At 41.3% G+C, this 15,868-nt stretch overlaps 1 protein-coding gene across 2 annotated transcripts; it reads right to left on the reverse strand.

Annotated features, from left to right (window-relative positions):
* Positions 1–1,173: 1,173 nt before the first annotated feature.
* On the reverse strand, positions 1,174–14,424 carry PARP2 (poly(ADP-ribose) polymerase 2). 2 transcript variants are annotated; one of them, XM_060146746.1, is made up of 16 exons: positions 14,337–14,424; positions 13,240–13,374; positions 12,824–12,894; positions 12,174–12,224; positions 6,758–6,854; positions 6,256–6,331; positions 5,511–5,613; positions 4,741–4,903; positions 4,355–4,493; positions 3,244–3,307; positions 3,028–3,162; positions 2,641–2,768; positions 2,377–2,476; positions 1,932–2,030; positions 1,564–1,688; positions 1,174–1,443 (listed from the first exon to the last, which is right to left on the reverse strand). In XM_060146746.1, exons 1-16 carry the CDS (start codon positions 14,380–14,382, stop codon positions 1,284–1,286), a joined length of 1,692 nt encoding a protein of 563 aa, XP_060002729.1. In that variant the 5' UTR covers positions 14,383–14,424; the 3' UTR covers positions 1,174–1,283. The 2 variants fall into 2 exon arrangements, with proteins under 2 accessions (XP_060002729.1, XP_060002736.1); XM_060146753.1 differs by lacking the exon at positions 12,824–12,894.
* Between the last annotated feature and the right edge of the window lie 1,444 nt (positions 14,425–15,868).

Here is a 15,868-nt window from a genome sequence, read left to right on the forward strand (position 1 = left end):
GGCTTTCTCTATTTGTGGCGAGCAGGGGCTGCTCTTCGTTGTAGTGCGCAGGCTTCTCATGGCAGTGGCTTCTTGTTGCAAAGCATGGGCTCTAGGCACGTGGGCTTCAGTAGTTGCGGCACACGGGCTCAGCAGTTGTGGCTCACGGGCTTAGTTGCCCTGCAGCGTATGGGATCTTCCTGGACCAGGGCTTGAACCTGTGACTCCTGCATTGGCAGGTGGATTATTAACCACTGCACCTGTATCTACATTCTTACAGGATACTGGTCTATAATTTTCTTGTGATATCTTTATCTGGGTTTAGTTTTATGCTGCCTTATAAATGAGTTGGGAAGTATTCCCTTCTCTTACATTTTTTTGAAGTGTATAGTCTAGTTTTAACAGCAGCATACTATTTCAATGAGAGAATATATTTAACTAGTTCCTTATTTATGGGTTTTTTTTGCATATAACAATTCTGCAGTGACATCATCTATGTAAACATGTACATCTGTAATTTTTAGGTCAAAGGGTGTGTACATTTAAAATTTTTGATAGATATTGGTAATCTGGTCTCTAAAAAGTTACAAACTATTGTTTTCATTTAAATAACCTTCATTGTTACTAAGGAAGTATGTTGTATGTGTGTGTTTATCTGTGTTGCATGTGTTTACAAATAGTCAAGAAGTCTCTGGATCTGTTTTAGACTTCAGTACTTCTTAGATGGAGTGGGGTACGTTAAATCATTCTCCTTCTCTCCCTTCCTCCCTGAGATATATTTAGGCTTAGTGACAGTCCTCCAAGTGCTACCCAAAATTTTGGACATCTGCTGAGACCTAGGATGCTAAGTGGTGGGAGACCTGGTCAGCAGGTGGTAAACAGGGGAAAAAGGCAAGTGAGAAGATTTGTATGGGAAACAATTCAGTCTTTGCTGCCTCTACCCTTCCTATAATACTACCCAACAAACTCCAGTTTGCAGAAAAACTATATTAAATGGAGAAAAACATTAACCTCCATTAGTCTCCCTCAATGCACAGAGGCTATTCTGCTGTGAAAGAACAGAACAGGACCCTGAGTAACCTGCAGCTAGCTGTGGCATATGCAGAGAAGCTGTATTTTCTGTCCTGGAAATAAAGATACACTAACATCAGAAGAAATATGTGCTTGCAGAAGTAAAGCCCGAAGAAGCCAGTGGAAGATTTGTACCGTCTTTATTACAGAAAATATGAGAAAATCGAAAGTACAACGTTGCCTGTTTTCTTGCTTGAAGATCATATTTTCTCTGGTTTGTTTAATATCAACATTCACCACAGCTGCAGGAAATTAAATCGAACCTTTAGAAGGTATCGCATATGGACCTGGTTGGGGTTATAGACAATAAATTCGTTGTAGTTGAGGGTATAACCCTCTGGATTCAGAATTCCTGTGTCACTTGCTGGTCCTAAGGGCACTGTACTCCCATTCCTGCCAAATGGAAGAATGTGTGTCAACATCTGCCTCTGGTTCAGAAGTTTGAATAGAGAAAGTAGAGAGTCTTACCTGGCCAAAAGGAGTTTTCTGACCCTCCAGGCTCTGAGTACTTACAAGGTGATGGCGCACGTAGGACTGGGAGCCATCTTGCCTAGCCCCTTGGTGCTGTGTTTGCCCTGAAGTAGTCCTTCTGCCTCTGGATTGGCCCCTAGTAGCTCATTACACTGACCTAGAGCTACCTGCAAAGAAAAGGATCTTTAAATGACCACATCCTACTGAAATGAATGGCTCTAAAGCCAAACAGAAAACTCCATCAGTTCTTTCTTCTCCTACTCCAGCAGAATCGAATGCAGTGGAAATTGCACTTGGCTTCCCTCTCAGGTTCTCCCAGGTGAACCTCTTGGTTCTGTGGCTGAACTTTTCTCTTTGGAAAAATAGGAACTAATAATAAACTAGAAATCACGGATGTGTTCCTGCCTTACCTCTGACAGGAGCAGCAGTCCAGTATCCTTTAGGCGAGTGGCAAAGCAGTAATTGGCACTCTTGGAAGACATGTCAGCAAAGTAGATTCCTTTTCCAAACTGAAACATATAAATAAAAAAAAAACAAGGTCAACTGCCTAACCCATTGTGTTAGAAGGGAGGCTCATACCACTGACCCTGTGTTCTATTATCTTAAATACAATATAGACCCTTCTCCATTTCCCCTCACAATTCTGTTCCAAGAGAAGGCAGAAGCATCAACGAATCTCTGCTTGCTGGGGAGAAAGGAGGGATATCCTTAGGAATTTAAGAAAGGAAGGTCATAGTCAATGCCAGGTCACCACCTAATCCTAATCTAGGAAAAAAAAGACAGGGGGGAGGGAAGGACTGAGAAAATTGTATTCTTTTCCCTTGTACCTACCTCCAGGGTTCAATTTCTACTCACCATGTAACCTGTGATGGGAGCCTCAGGTGGGGCGATTCGAAGCCCGTGGCTCAGGATTCCCACCCAGTTACTCAGCCTGGAACCATGCCATAGCAGCATCCTAAGGAAAAGCCAATATTATTGTACTCTCTCTTGCTCTCCTGCAAACACAGGCGATAAGCATAAAAAAACACCAACAGCTGTCTCTGCTGTCCTTCTCTATAAGTTCCATAACTGCGCTTCAGGCAAGGGAATGTCTTCCCAAACCCAAAGCTAAATGGAGACCTGTTATGAAGGTCCTCTCTGAAGGCTTCTTTCTCACCCTCCTTCTCTACTTCAAATACATCCAGCAAGGTCATGGTATAGTCACTGTGTGTGGGAGCATGCGTAGACTGCAGGTACTGGGAAATCACCTGTGAAGAAGAATGAAAGAAATGGCTGATGCGGACTCTATAAGAGACCATGGTGAGCTGAAGAACCTCAGGGCTTCTGGTGTAAATTGGCCCAAATGGTCTCACAAGGGCAGCTAGAAAGAGCCCTACCTTCCCAATTCCTAGTAAATAGAAGTTCTGCCCTCAAGTTTTCTCTTAACCAGAAGTAGTCAGAGAACAGGGGGATGGGGAAGGGTGGATCATTTATTTTGTTATGAAAATAAATGATCATTTTTCTTACTTTGAACTCATAACTCTCATGGTCTAAAGGGTGCAAAGCACAATGTAGTTTTCTATAGTGTTGGTCCAGTGGGTGTTCTGGGCTCTGCAGTTCTGTCCTCACCAGTTTAATGGCAATTTCAATGTCTCCCAAAGCCTGACAAGATGAGACAGAAAATCAGTGTGGGAGGAACCTGAGGCAAGAGATGTAATACTTCCCAATCCACACATATCTCACCTCTAGTAGCTGTACTTTGTCTGACAACTCTTTCTCTGTCCGGATTAATGGAGGGGTACGGAGTCTAGGACAGAGATATAACCAATAATTAGTTCTCTGATGTGTGGCCAAAAGGCACATGACTAAAAATAACAGACTAAAGATAGGTCCTTTAGAAAATAGGTATAAGAAACTGGGGTCTTCCATTTGATAGAGATCTGTAAGAGATTTTAACTTCCAAATATATAAAGAGATATTATGCATATACTCTGAGTAGGATAAAATGAACAAACTATATAGATTTTGACATTTGGGACTAGAGTTAAAATTCCTTTTTATGGGAACTTTTTAAAAATAAGATGGGGCTTCCCTGATGGCACAATGGTTGAGAGTCCACCTGCCGATGCAGGGGACACAGGTTCGTGCCCCAGTCCGGGAAGATCCCACATGCCGCGGAGCGGCTGGGCCCATGAGCCATGGCCGCTGAGCCTGCGCGTCCGGAGCCTGTGCTCCACAACGGGAGAGGCCACAACAGTGAGAGGCCCGCGTACCAAAAAAAAAAATTAAATTAAATTAAAAAAATAAAATAAAAATAAGATGTATTGACATCAATAAGGAATAGTTTGGATGAAGTCCTATCTTGAGGCAGAAATATACCTATTGACCACTCGGGGTTATTTCTAGGTCACAGGCTTCTATAAAGCAATAGAGGAATAAAAATAAAGGAAGCACCAGAATGCAGAATCAACAAAGATAAAATGTATTTTATATACTTAATATCCTTTGAGTTCACAGAAATGGTGTTAGTGTGTTACTGTCACCTTAAAGAATAGGAAACAGGGTGATAGGCCTGAAGGTGTTTTACATGCTGGTTGGATAGCTAGACCCCACTCTCTCTTGAGTTGGTAACTTCCACTTTGTCAGAGAATATGGTTGTAATCAGGCCAGGAGATCACATCCCATACTCATAAGCTGATTAAATAGGCTATCTATAAATCATTTTCGCTCTACAGCTATTCAAGATGATCATTTCCTTAGAAATGAAAAATTAAAAAGATTATAGTTGCTGCTGAGTGATGTAGGGGATATGGCTGGGCAGAAGACCAAAGTGAAGTAACAGCACAGGCCTTACCCAAAGTCATGTGGTATTCTGGTGTAGAATTCATTGCATGCTTCCATGAGAGCTCGTCCATGCTGGCCAGCCCGAATACAATCCTCAATCTTCTTAAGAGACTGGTAACCTGCCTTGATTTGTGCCACTGTCAGCTTCCCTGCAGACCCAGCCAGAGATCAGACTCCACAACTAGGGTCCCAAGCCTGTCAACTGTATTTGTGTCCCTGCCCAACAAAGACTCTCACCTTTCAACTTTCAAAATTGTTCTTCCTCCCCCCACGCAACCTCTCACCCCAAATCTCTCTTTCTTTGTTCAGTAACATCAGCAAGCTTTAAATCATGATGGTGATAAAATATCCTGGTAAAGGAACTAGAGTATGAAGTGATTGAATCTGAAGTCCTACCAAGTGGGGCTTTCTTGGTATCATATTTCATTTCTACCATCATCTCTTCCATGGCCTGGACATTACAGATCAACTTTATCAGCTCCTGTACACGAAGATCTAGCTGTGACTCTGGTTTCAACTGGGATTTGAGAGATTCACCTTTATTTGTTTCCTCTTCACTCTACAGCAAAAAAAAAGTCATAAAATCTGAAAGGATCTATTTTACACTCCCTGCAAGGACTGGCTCTACAATATTCCTGCCAGGTCAACATCGGCCTCTGCTTGAACACAGGCCCGTTCCATTATTAACCTAGTTGTACTCAGTGTGACTTCCACCTTCTAGTCCTACTTCTGCTTCCCATAGTTAAACACTCAGAGTAAGTCTAAAAGGCCCTCCAAATATGATGTCATTAAGTATGTAAAGAAGCTATTGGATCTCAAATCTTCTCACCTTAAAAAGACTGGTTTTTCATTTTTCAGATATGTGACAGTTTTCAGGATAGATCCTTTTAGCATCCTGGTTATAACTCAGCATTCAAAATTAAATTTTTTTTTTTAAACTGTGGTATATAACTAGAAGTGAAGGCAACTTTAAATGTAGTTTTATCAGTTTGACTATTTATTACTCCTCTCTTGACTCATAATATTAAACTTCTGGAAACAGGACCTAAGATTTTATAAGAACCTTAGTAAATAACAGAGACTAGGACCTCATCTAAGTCACTCTGCTAGACTTCACCCTGGTTAAGAGGAAACAGTTCTTCCCTAAACGTATAGTCAGAGTTTACCTGAGTATTGGTGGTATAGTCCATTTGTAGCATATCATATTTTCCAGGCACCTTCTCAAACTTCTCACGATCCTCCCAATTATTTTTTGTTTTGTCAAGGAATCTGTAAAGTTCAAGGTGGTGAGAAAATCTTACAAACAAGGGTCTACTACTAGGGATGGGCTTACAGTTATTTCCTAAGAACATCTTCAAACTTTTTATTTCCTGCGACATCAATTTTCCATAAATCTGGATTCTGAATTAGGACCCTGAATGGACAGAAAAGCTCTAGAGACAAAGGGAACAAAAAAAATGGGAAAAGACGCCTGAGCTTCCCAAAGGCCCCAAACATCACAAAAGTCATTGAGATTTAAGACAAAAGATCCCTATACAATCCTTTTCTCTGAAAGAAACATTCCCAGAGACTCCAGAAAGTTTTTCATATCATAGTAAAATAATTTTTCAAACTGTAGCTGAATAGTCTCATCTCATTTTTCCCAAATTTCCTAAATTGTTGGTCATGTGCTGAATATATTAGCTTCTTCTCTTTTTAGTCAATTTCACAGTTCCAGGTGATTTAATCACTAACTAAGGATGTAATTTGGTGTTCCGATCATACAGTGTCACAGTGGAAAGACATTATCATTTAGGCCAAATCACACTTACTATAAAATTCTTAAAGAAGAGATATTCTTAAGAGATATTCTTAAAGAAGAGATCCAAGAAGAAGAAGGGTATTTTTTTGTACTCATTTCTTAGCACTCACTTCTTTTGAAAGATTTCCTTGGCCTTGTTGAGGTCCCCAGAACAAGCCACCAAGCTGTGCTGCCCCATTTTTCCAACTGCAAAGTAAATGCCACGTGTAAGATGGTTCTCTGCCCCCCAACCCAAGAACAGTTCTCTTGATAGCAACAAGCCAGCTCTCTAAGGTTTCTCCACTTAGCATCTGACAAATGGGCAGGAAGGAAGAAGGAAAAGGTGAAAGGGCTTAGGGAACTGATCCTGTTGCCTCTGAACAGCACTAGCAGCCCAACTGCAGGAGAGTTCTCAGCCTCAACAGGCTGCTAGTAGTTTTTCCGATGGGAACTTGCAAATGAGGATGCTGGCCACTCCCCAATTTCAAGCAGCACAGTTTGATTCCTAAGCCTCTAACAGGTTATAGAAACTCTACTTCACCAATTTAAACCCAGAGGATCCTTTGGCTACTCACTTAGTTGCTTTTGGCTTTCTGAATAATAATTCATAAAATCCACAATAAAAGTCATTACCTCGGCCCCATCTCATCCAAACACAGAAGTTCCTCTGTGCATCATCTTCTAACAGCTGGATCAGATAATACTTGTTGTTGTTGAACTGGAGATTGGTCTACGATGATAGAAATATGAACATAAAAGGACAGAAGTTTGCAAATGAAAGCTACATAAACTAATGACTCTTCCTTGGTCACAGGTACCAGTAATTGCCATGAGGAAAGGACAGCAAGGGACAAGAAAATCAGGTTCATGTAAGAGTAAGGATATAAGAAAGGAAGAAAAGGGTTTCTATATTAAACTTTGAGTTCCTAGAATTAAAGGCTGGACGCTTCCTAAAACCTCTACCCAACCTCAAATATCATCACTTCCCTCCATAGATGGTTCCGAGGCCGCATGTATTTTCCAGCTCCCAATCCATTCCCAATAATTATTTTCCAAGTGAAAACAATTTTGATGCCCCAAAGATCTGTAACTATTATGCTTGTTTGTTTAGACAACTTATTCTTCAATAGTTCCACTTACTGCTTTGGTTTGTCAGCTGCAGCAATCTGACAATGAGCTGAGAGCAGGATGTTAGGAGGGGAGGGAGGACAGGCAGAAACCACTGCCACGTCTGCCCCGTACCTAACGTGACCTGAGCTGGAGACATTCAGAGAAAATGTGACTAGTATCTAAAAAGCGGTATCCTGTGAGTAACTTACTCTGAGTGAAGAGAGTGAGCAGTCCATGATAAGGAACAGCAGCTTGTGCTGTAAGGCCAAGCCCTGGTCATCAATGCAGTCTTCTTTGTTAAGTGTGTTTCCTGTTCCTACCTCCTGTCTGCTCACATTATAAAGTCGCAGATGGTAGAACAAAAAGGGGCCTTAGGATCTTTTCTATCTGCTCATGATATTTTAACTGAAAAAAGTGATAATAAAAGAATACTAGGTAGCTGTTAAAAGTATATATGATAGATCAATCAAGTCAAATATGAAGACATATTCAGGAAATACATTAACCAGGCATGTGTAGTATCTACCCAAAACAACAAAAATAAACAAAGAGAAAAAAGATTAAAAAGAAAAAAATTGGATATCAGCATCATGGTGGAGAAAAGATGCTCCCTTCATCTCTCCCCTTCAATCTACAACCAGTAAAAAAATCCACAACTCAACAAAGGTGCCTCTGTCTTACACTCCAGGGTGCCAGAGAATTCCACACATCTGTACATCTAAAGGTGGGTGGACTGGGACACATAGAGGAGGTGGAACCAGGGCAACAGTGGAGGCGGTGCCTGCGATTCCGTGCCCCCAGAGAACCTGGCAGCAGCAGGTGAGGCGGTGCACAGGACTCTGGCATCCTGGCTGCAGTGGTGCTGGCAGCCACAGGTAACTGGGCAGCAGTGACAGGGGAGCCATGGAGGGCCCGTGACTCTGGCCCCTGCACCTTCACCCTCAGTGGCAGCTCCCGGCTGAACACAACAATACCAGACAACTCAGAGGCACTGGCGACCCAGCTCCCCGCGCCTTTTCCTGTGACTTAGGAGATCCCAGATGAACGGAGGCTCCTGCCATCCTGGTGCCCCAGGTAGTGACGCCAGTGACAGCAGCAGCAGCAAAGCACCAATGACCTTGGAGGCACAACAGTGATAAGGAGGGCACCGGGTGACCCCTGACAGAGGTGGTGGAGGGTGGAAAGTGCTATCAAATGTAACTAGAGGCAGGTCCGATGAGAAACCAAAAACTTGTGTTACATCGCCACCTACTGGAAAACAAAAGAAAGGCCTGTAATTTCTAACCTGTTGAATCCTCAGAATCAAGATTTAAAAAAAAGCTTTACCTAAAGAAGAGCGCGGTGTTTGCTACTTCAGACGTACTAGCAGAGGAACAACTCATCAAACACCACGAAGAACCACAATTACAGTGTATCATGAAAAGAAAATGACAATTTTCCAGAAACCAAACTTAAAGTCACAGAATATAATATTGTGATCTAACTGATAGAGAATTATCATGAAGAAGCTCAATGAGCTAAAAGAAAACTCAGAAAGGCAGTTCAATGAGCTCAGGAATAAAATTAATGAACAGAAGGAATACTTTTCTGATGAGATTAAAACTATAAAAGAACCAAGCAGAAAGAAATAATAGCTGAGAACTTCCCAAACCTGGGCAAGAAAATTGATAGACCACTCCATGAAGCTAAGAGAGCATCTAATTCCCTCAACACAAAAAGGTTTTCTCCACGACACATTATATTAAGACTGTCAAAAGTCGATGATAAAAGAAGAGTTTTAAAGGCAGCCAGAGAAAAATGTATGATCACCTATAAAGGAATCCCCATTAGGCTAGCAGAAGATTTTTCAGAAGAAACTCTAGAGGAGTGGAATGACTTTCTCAAAATACTGAAAGATAAAAACTGTTAGCCAAGAATACTCTACCTAGCAAAGTTATCATTCAGATATGAAGGAGAAAAAAGGCTTTACCAAACAAACAAAAGTTGAGAGTTCATCACCACTACACCTACTTTACAAGAAATGTTGAAAGGAGCTCTTCTACTTGAAAGAAAAAGACAAAGGTACACAAAACTTTGAGTAAGGTGATAAACAGAATCAGAAAATTGCAACTCTATCAGAATAGGTTTAAACAGCATAAAGGTTAAAGGGAAAAAAAGCAGAAAAAACAACTATAGCTACTTCAATTTGGTAACAAATTTACAACATAAAAAGGGATAATTTGAGACAACAAATACATAAAAGGGGAAGAGGAAGAGGATGGAAGCCATATAGTCAAATGAAGATGCTATCAGCGGAAAAAGGACTATTTTATCTAAGAGACGTTTATACAAACCTCATGATAACCACAGAGCATAAATCTAGAGCAGAGCCACTAAACATTAAAAAAAAGGAAACTGAGAAAGACGTCATAGAAAACCACCAAACCAAACTGGCAAACAGAAACACAAGGAAAAAGAAACAATGGAGATATAGAACAACCAGAAAACAAAAGATGAAATGGCAATACTAAGTCTTCATCTATCAATAATCATCCTAAATGTAAATGTATTGACTTCACCAATCAGAAGACACAGAGTGGGGCTTCCCTGGTAGCGCAGTGGTTAAGAATCTGCCTGCAGGGGACACGGGTTTGAGCCCTGGTCTGGAAAGATCCCACATGCTGCAGAGCAACTAAGCCCGTGCACCACAACTACTGAGCCTGCGCTCTAGAGCCCATGAGCCACAACTACTGAGCCCGCATGCCACAACTACTGAAGCCCACATGCCTAGAGCCCATGCTCCACAAGAGAAGCCACCACAATGAGAAGCCTGCACACTGCAACAAAGAGTAGCCCCCCACTCGCTGCAACTAGAGAAAGCCCGCGCGCAGCAACGAAGACCCAATGCGGCCAAAAAATAAAATAAATTAATTAATTTAAAAACAAACAAAAAAACCCCACAAAAGACACAGAGTGGCTGGATGGATTAAAAAATAAGATCCACCTATATGCTGCCTCCAGGAGACTCAGCTCAGCTCTAAAGACAAACAGGCTCAAAGTGAAGGGATGGAAGATGATACTCCAAGCAAATGGCAGCCAAAAGAAAGCGGGTATAATTAATACTCATATCAGGCAAAATAGACTTCAAGAAAAAAGGTAACAAGAGACAAAGATGGACATTACATAATGACAAAGGGGACAATTCATTAAGAAGAGAAGTTTTTCAATATATGTACACCTAATTCAGGAGCACCAAAATATGTAAAGCAATTATTAACAGACCTAAAGGAAGAAACTGACAGCAACATAATAATAGTTGGGGACTTTTAACACCCAAATTACATCAATGGATAGATCATCCAGATAGAAAGTTAATAAGGGAACAGCAGCCTTAAATGAAACATTAGATCAGACAGATTTGACAGATTTGTACAGAACACTGTATCTAAGTGCAGCAGAATACACATTCTTCTCAAGTGCACAAGGAACTTTCTCAAAAATAGATCATATTGATATGTTGAGGTACAAAACAGGTCTCAATAAATATAAGAAGACCGAAATCGTATCAAAAATCTTTTCTGATCACGTGAAACTACTACAACAATGTAGAAATCAACTACAAGAAGAAAGCCGGAAAAACCACCAATATGTGGAGACTGAACAACATGCTACTGAACAACTATTGGGTCAACAAAGAAATCGAAGGAGAAATTAAAAATACTAAAGATGAAATGAAAATAAGACATACCAAAATCTATGGGATGCAGCAAAAGTGGTATTAAAAGAGAAACTGAAAGCAATACAGGCCTACCTCAAGAAACAAGAAAAATCCTGAATAAACAATCTAACCTCACACCTAAGGGAACCAGAAAGAGAGCAAATGAAGCCCCAAAGTCAGCAGAAGAAAGGAAATAATAAAGATCAGAGTAGGAATAAATGAAATAGAGACTAAAAAGACAATAGTAAAGATCAATGAAACTAACAGCTGGTTCTTTGAAAAGATAAACAAAATTGACAAACTTTTAGCTAGACTCAGAAAAAAAAAGAGATAAGGCTCTGATAAATAAAATCAGAAACGAAAGAGGGGAAATAACAATGAGTACCACAGAAATACAAAGGATTATAAAAGAATATTATGACTAGCTATATGCCAACAACTGGACAACCTAGAAGAAATGGACAAATCTTAGAATCATACAACCTTCCAAGACTAAATCATAAAGAAATAGAAAATGTGAATAGACCAAACCCTAGTAAAGAGACTGAAATAGTAATTTAAAAACCTCCCCCAAAACAAAACATTACCCTGATACCAAAATCAGACAAGGACAACACAAAAAAGAAAATTAGAGGCCCATATCTCTGATGAGCATAGAGAACTGTATGGTGACAAATGGGAACTAAATTTTCGGTGGTGAGCACCCTGTAGTGCTTATAGAAGTAGAAATCTAATGTTGTACATGTGAAATTTATATAATGTTATAAACCAATGTTACCTCAATAAAAAGTAAATTTAAAAAATAAATAAATTTAACTACATAAAAATGTAAAACTTCAGTAAGGGCAAAAAGTATACCATAAGGAAAATCAAAAGGCAAATGACAAATTTGGAAAATATATAAGCAATTTATATTATAGACAAAGGACTATCCTCCACATTATATAAAGTTCCTCAAAGCCCATAAGAAAAAAGACCAACAACCTATCAGAAAATGTGCAAAATGATATGAACAGAGGGTTCATAGGTTCAATAAAAGACATAAAATCTGCTAAAAGATCTGCTTTTCATAGAGGACTCCACTATCAATTAGGTAGAGTGCACTAGGGCTGAGTACTTGGGAGTATGAACCCCTAGGGTCTAATATAAGGGACTTCAGAATTAAAGATTTGGGCACTGGGACGCTGTCAACAATAATTATCAAGAAGAAATTCCCATAAATAAAATAGTTTCTTCCCTTACCTGATTTAGCATGACATCATAGATATCATTTCCTTCACAGTATACATGGGCCTAGAGAGAAAAGGAAAAAAGTGACATTTGTACAGTCACAGCCCTGATGAGATCCTAAGCGAGGCTCTAAATTTTCTTATGCCTCGAGGTAGTATTCTCCCACTCTACCAACATGCATCTTCCAGGGAAAGAAATGCAAAAATACGTTCTTCTACACATAAACTGTCATTCCTATGATGAAAACATGTTGCCTTTTTGTAATTACAGAAATACAGATCAGTCTAACTCAGTTAAAGGAAACCTGTTCCAGAGGAAGCCTTTCTTCTGTATTCTTCAAATCCTTTTCCCATTCATCAGTAACTCATGCCATACATACCAGGGCAGTTTCTCATTAGAACATTGATAATGATACAATTTTCTAACTGAGAAAGAGAATGAGGTGTGGAAAGCTGATGATGACTCCGGAAGTTAACCATGCCAAAAATCACCCTGATGATTACCCCCAAACCCCACCCCTGCTGTCACTCAGCCTTGGAGAGAGTTAATCACTAGTAATATTTTGCAGAGCATTCCTAAAATGGATACTAGCAATGTTCCAGACAGGAATCCCAATAACAAACGAACAACTGCTCCCTGAGAAATCAATGGGAGTCTCTCACCTTCCCCACCTTGGCTGTGCACTCTGGGTCCACTGGAGCTTTGCCCTTTAACAGCAAGGTCTTTACAGACTCTGAGGAAAGACAGATATGTACCACATCTACTTCTTTGGGAATCAAAATTATCTGTCATGGTTAGACAGAAACCTGTCATAATTAACTTTGCCCTTCCCAAGCACTCCTGATCTGCCCAGGTCTCAGTTCATCTCAAATACAGGAAACTGAAGATTTTGAGAAAGTAGTTGAGTCCTGTGGTATGCCCAAAAGATAGAAAGTTAATTAATAATAATTAATTAATATCTTCAAGAAAGGAAGAAATAAGAGTTGAAAAAACAAGATACCACCCCCCGACCCTCCCCCTCCCAGAGACCCCTTGCTGGCCCAGGAGCTCCCTGGCCTATGTATGTCCGGGAGCTGACCTTGCTTGTTTTCCGTCCTCTCATTATCAGCCTTTCCTCCAGCCACAGGCTCCTTTTTCATCTTCTGGCATTTTCGAATTTTCTTTGCAGGTGGAGGGTCTTCTGTAGCTGTTTTGCCATTATTAACTCTTTCAGCTTCATTCAGTGATACAGAATGGGCAAAAGCATGGGCAAAGAAGCAAAAGAAAGAATGAGTACACACTGAATATGATGCTACTTTGAAAAAACATCTTTTTAAAGAAATAGATTGAGGTGGTTTTGTAAATTTACAAAGAAATAATAACTGCCACACCACTGTTCTTGAAAACAGTGTGAGTTCCTGAATTGCTATTCTAGCCACATAAAACTAAACAAAGCAAAATGGAGCCTTGAGGTCCTTGTGAGCTCATGGCCTGAGGCACGAGTCTCATAGCCTGCTTATCTCTTCCGTTTACTTGTGCCCCAATACCACCCAAATACCTATCCTCAAACTACCTAAGGTGGTATGAGATAATGGTTACTAGAGTTCTCTGGAGTCTGTGCCTAACTTAGAGCCCAGCCCTGTCTCTTTCAGCTGTTTAATCGCGTAGAAGTTATTTCATCTCTTAGTACCTCAGTTGCCCCAACTGATAAATCCAGAGGAAGACAACACAGTACCGAATTTGTGGGGTGGACCTATGCACGTAAGAACACAATACACAGAGTATGATATCTCATCATAAGTCAGTTCTAAGAGCTGCATTTTATTATATCTGAAACTGGGATGCATTTTACCGCGGATGACTTCTAAGTAGTGAATCATGTTTTAATTGGAAGCGTTTCTCCTTGCTTAGTGGTACATAAAACAATGATGCACCTTACAATTAATTTTTTTTAACTGGATGACATTAGGTATTTAAGATAGTGCTGGCACTAAGTTAGTTGTTACAGGTCAACAAGCCGTTATACACAGTTCTGTAATCCCAAAAGCTCTTGAGAACAGAAAATTTCAAAGTTCGGTACCAAGACAAGTGCTGGTTCAGGCGGCGATGGAAGAAGGAAGGGCTATAGCAGAGGGCACCGTTCCTTTTCCGACTTCCCGCCCCCCAGCCTTCTGCCCCCCACAATGCACTCCAAACCTCGCGCCCGGCTGTCGCCTGTCCCCCGCCGCCGCCGAGCTGCCATGGAGCCAGAACGCTTACGTCATTAACCCTCTCCCAAGTATCGCCGGCGCAGTCAAAAGGCGGGAGCACGTAGCGCGCGTGCGTCCCAGCGAGGAGTTGCCAGGGGAGGAACGCTCCGCAGTATTTGCATGTCGCAATGTGTTGCGGGAAGTCACCATAACCGACAAATGTATTTAGGTTTGGGAGCCTTATAAATGTGGCTTGAGTCTGGTTTTCGGCGTAGGGCGGCGGGAAGCTCATCGATGGGGCCACGAGCTGAGTGCGTTCAGTCACTCCGTCCCATGTCCCTTGGGAAGGTCTGAGACTAGGGCCAAAAGCGGCCCTAACAGGGCTCTCCCTGAGTTTCGGGGAGGTGAGTTCCCAGAGAACGGGGCTCCGCGCGAGGGCAGACTGGGCAGGAGATGCCATCGACCCCGCCCTCGCGGCGGGGCTTGGCGGATGCCTCCTTAGCCGGAGCTTGGAACAGACTCACGGCCAGCGAAGTGAGTTCAATGGCTGAGGTGAGGTACCCTGTATGGGGGCCTCATAACCCAATTCAGACTACTCTCCCCCCCGTCCTCTTTTAGGCTGTGGAAGCTACAGAGAATGCTAATGAACTCGGAGGACCTGGTCAAGTGAGTATTAGTCAAGTGAGTATTAGAAAAGGTGGGTACCACCACCCCGCTGGGAGCATATCCCTGAAGCTCTGTCTCAGACCCTCTGAATTAAAAACTGAGAGCCTGCATTTTTAACAAGAACAACCAGTGTATTGGTGATTTTCATGTAGATTATAGATATTTATTCATTACTTCAGCATATTTATTGGACACTTTGGTGGGTTCTGGGGATATGGTAGTTTAGCCAATATAGACATGGTTCATGTCTTCATGGACCTTAGAGTCTAGTTGGGGACAGACATTAATCAAGTAATTACACAACCAAAAGTACAGCAGCAACAAGCGCTATAAGAAATACACAGTACTAAGGGAAGTTCTAATGGGAGAACAAACTGGGGAACTCATCACTAAGTAAATGACAGGAGTTGAGCTGTATCAGAAGAATCAGTCAGTAAAGAGGAGAGACACGGAGTGGCTGGAGCAATGAAAGCGGGAAGTCTGGTGTGAGACGAGCTGGAGAGGCAGCCAGGGCCCACAGCAAGCCAGGCTTTCCAGGTCAAGGCTAGAATTGTGATTTGTTCTAATACGGATGTGTGTGTGTGTGTGTGTGTGTGTGTGTGTGTGTGAGAGAACTACAGATGGATTAAGGACTGACATTCAAAAATAAACTTGAAAACTCTTAGGTAGAAAATACACGTAAAAGACATAGAGGACAGACTTGTGGTTGCCAAGGGGAAGAGAGGTGGGGGAGGGAAGGATTGGGAGTTTGCCATTAACAGAAGCAAACTAATATATATATAGGATGGATAAACAACAAGGTCCAATGGGAACATTATATTCAATATCCTGTGATAAACCATAATGGTAAAGAACATGAAAAAATATGTATCT

This window comes from Lagenorhynchus albirostris, chromosome 1, assembly GCF_949774975.1.
Source record: "Lagenorhynchus albirostris chromosome 1, mLagAlb1.1, whole genome shotgun sequence".
Taxonomy (NCBI): domain Eukaryota; kingdom Metazoa; phylum Chordata; class Mammalia; order Artiodactyla; family Delphinidae; genus Lagenorhynchus; species Lagenorhynchus albirostris.

Coding starts and splice junctions, on each gene's coding strand:
- PARP2 (XM_060146746.1), bottom strand. CDS start 14,382: ATGGCAGCTCGGCGGCGGCGGGGGACAGGCGACAGCCGGGCGCGAG. Junction 3,308..4,354: donor AGAATACCACATGACTTTGG/GTAAGGCCTGTG, acceptor TCTCTGTCCTAG/ACTCCGTACCCCTCCATTAA. Junction 3,163..3,243: donor ACAAAGTACAGCTACTAGAG/GTGAGATATGTG, acceptor TCATCTTGTCAG/GCTTTGGGAGACATTGAAAT.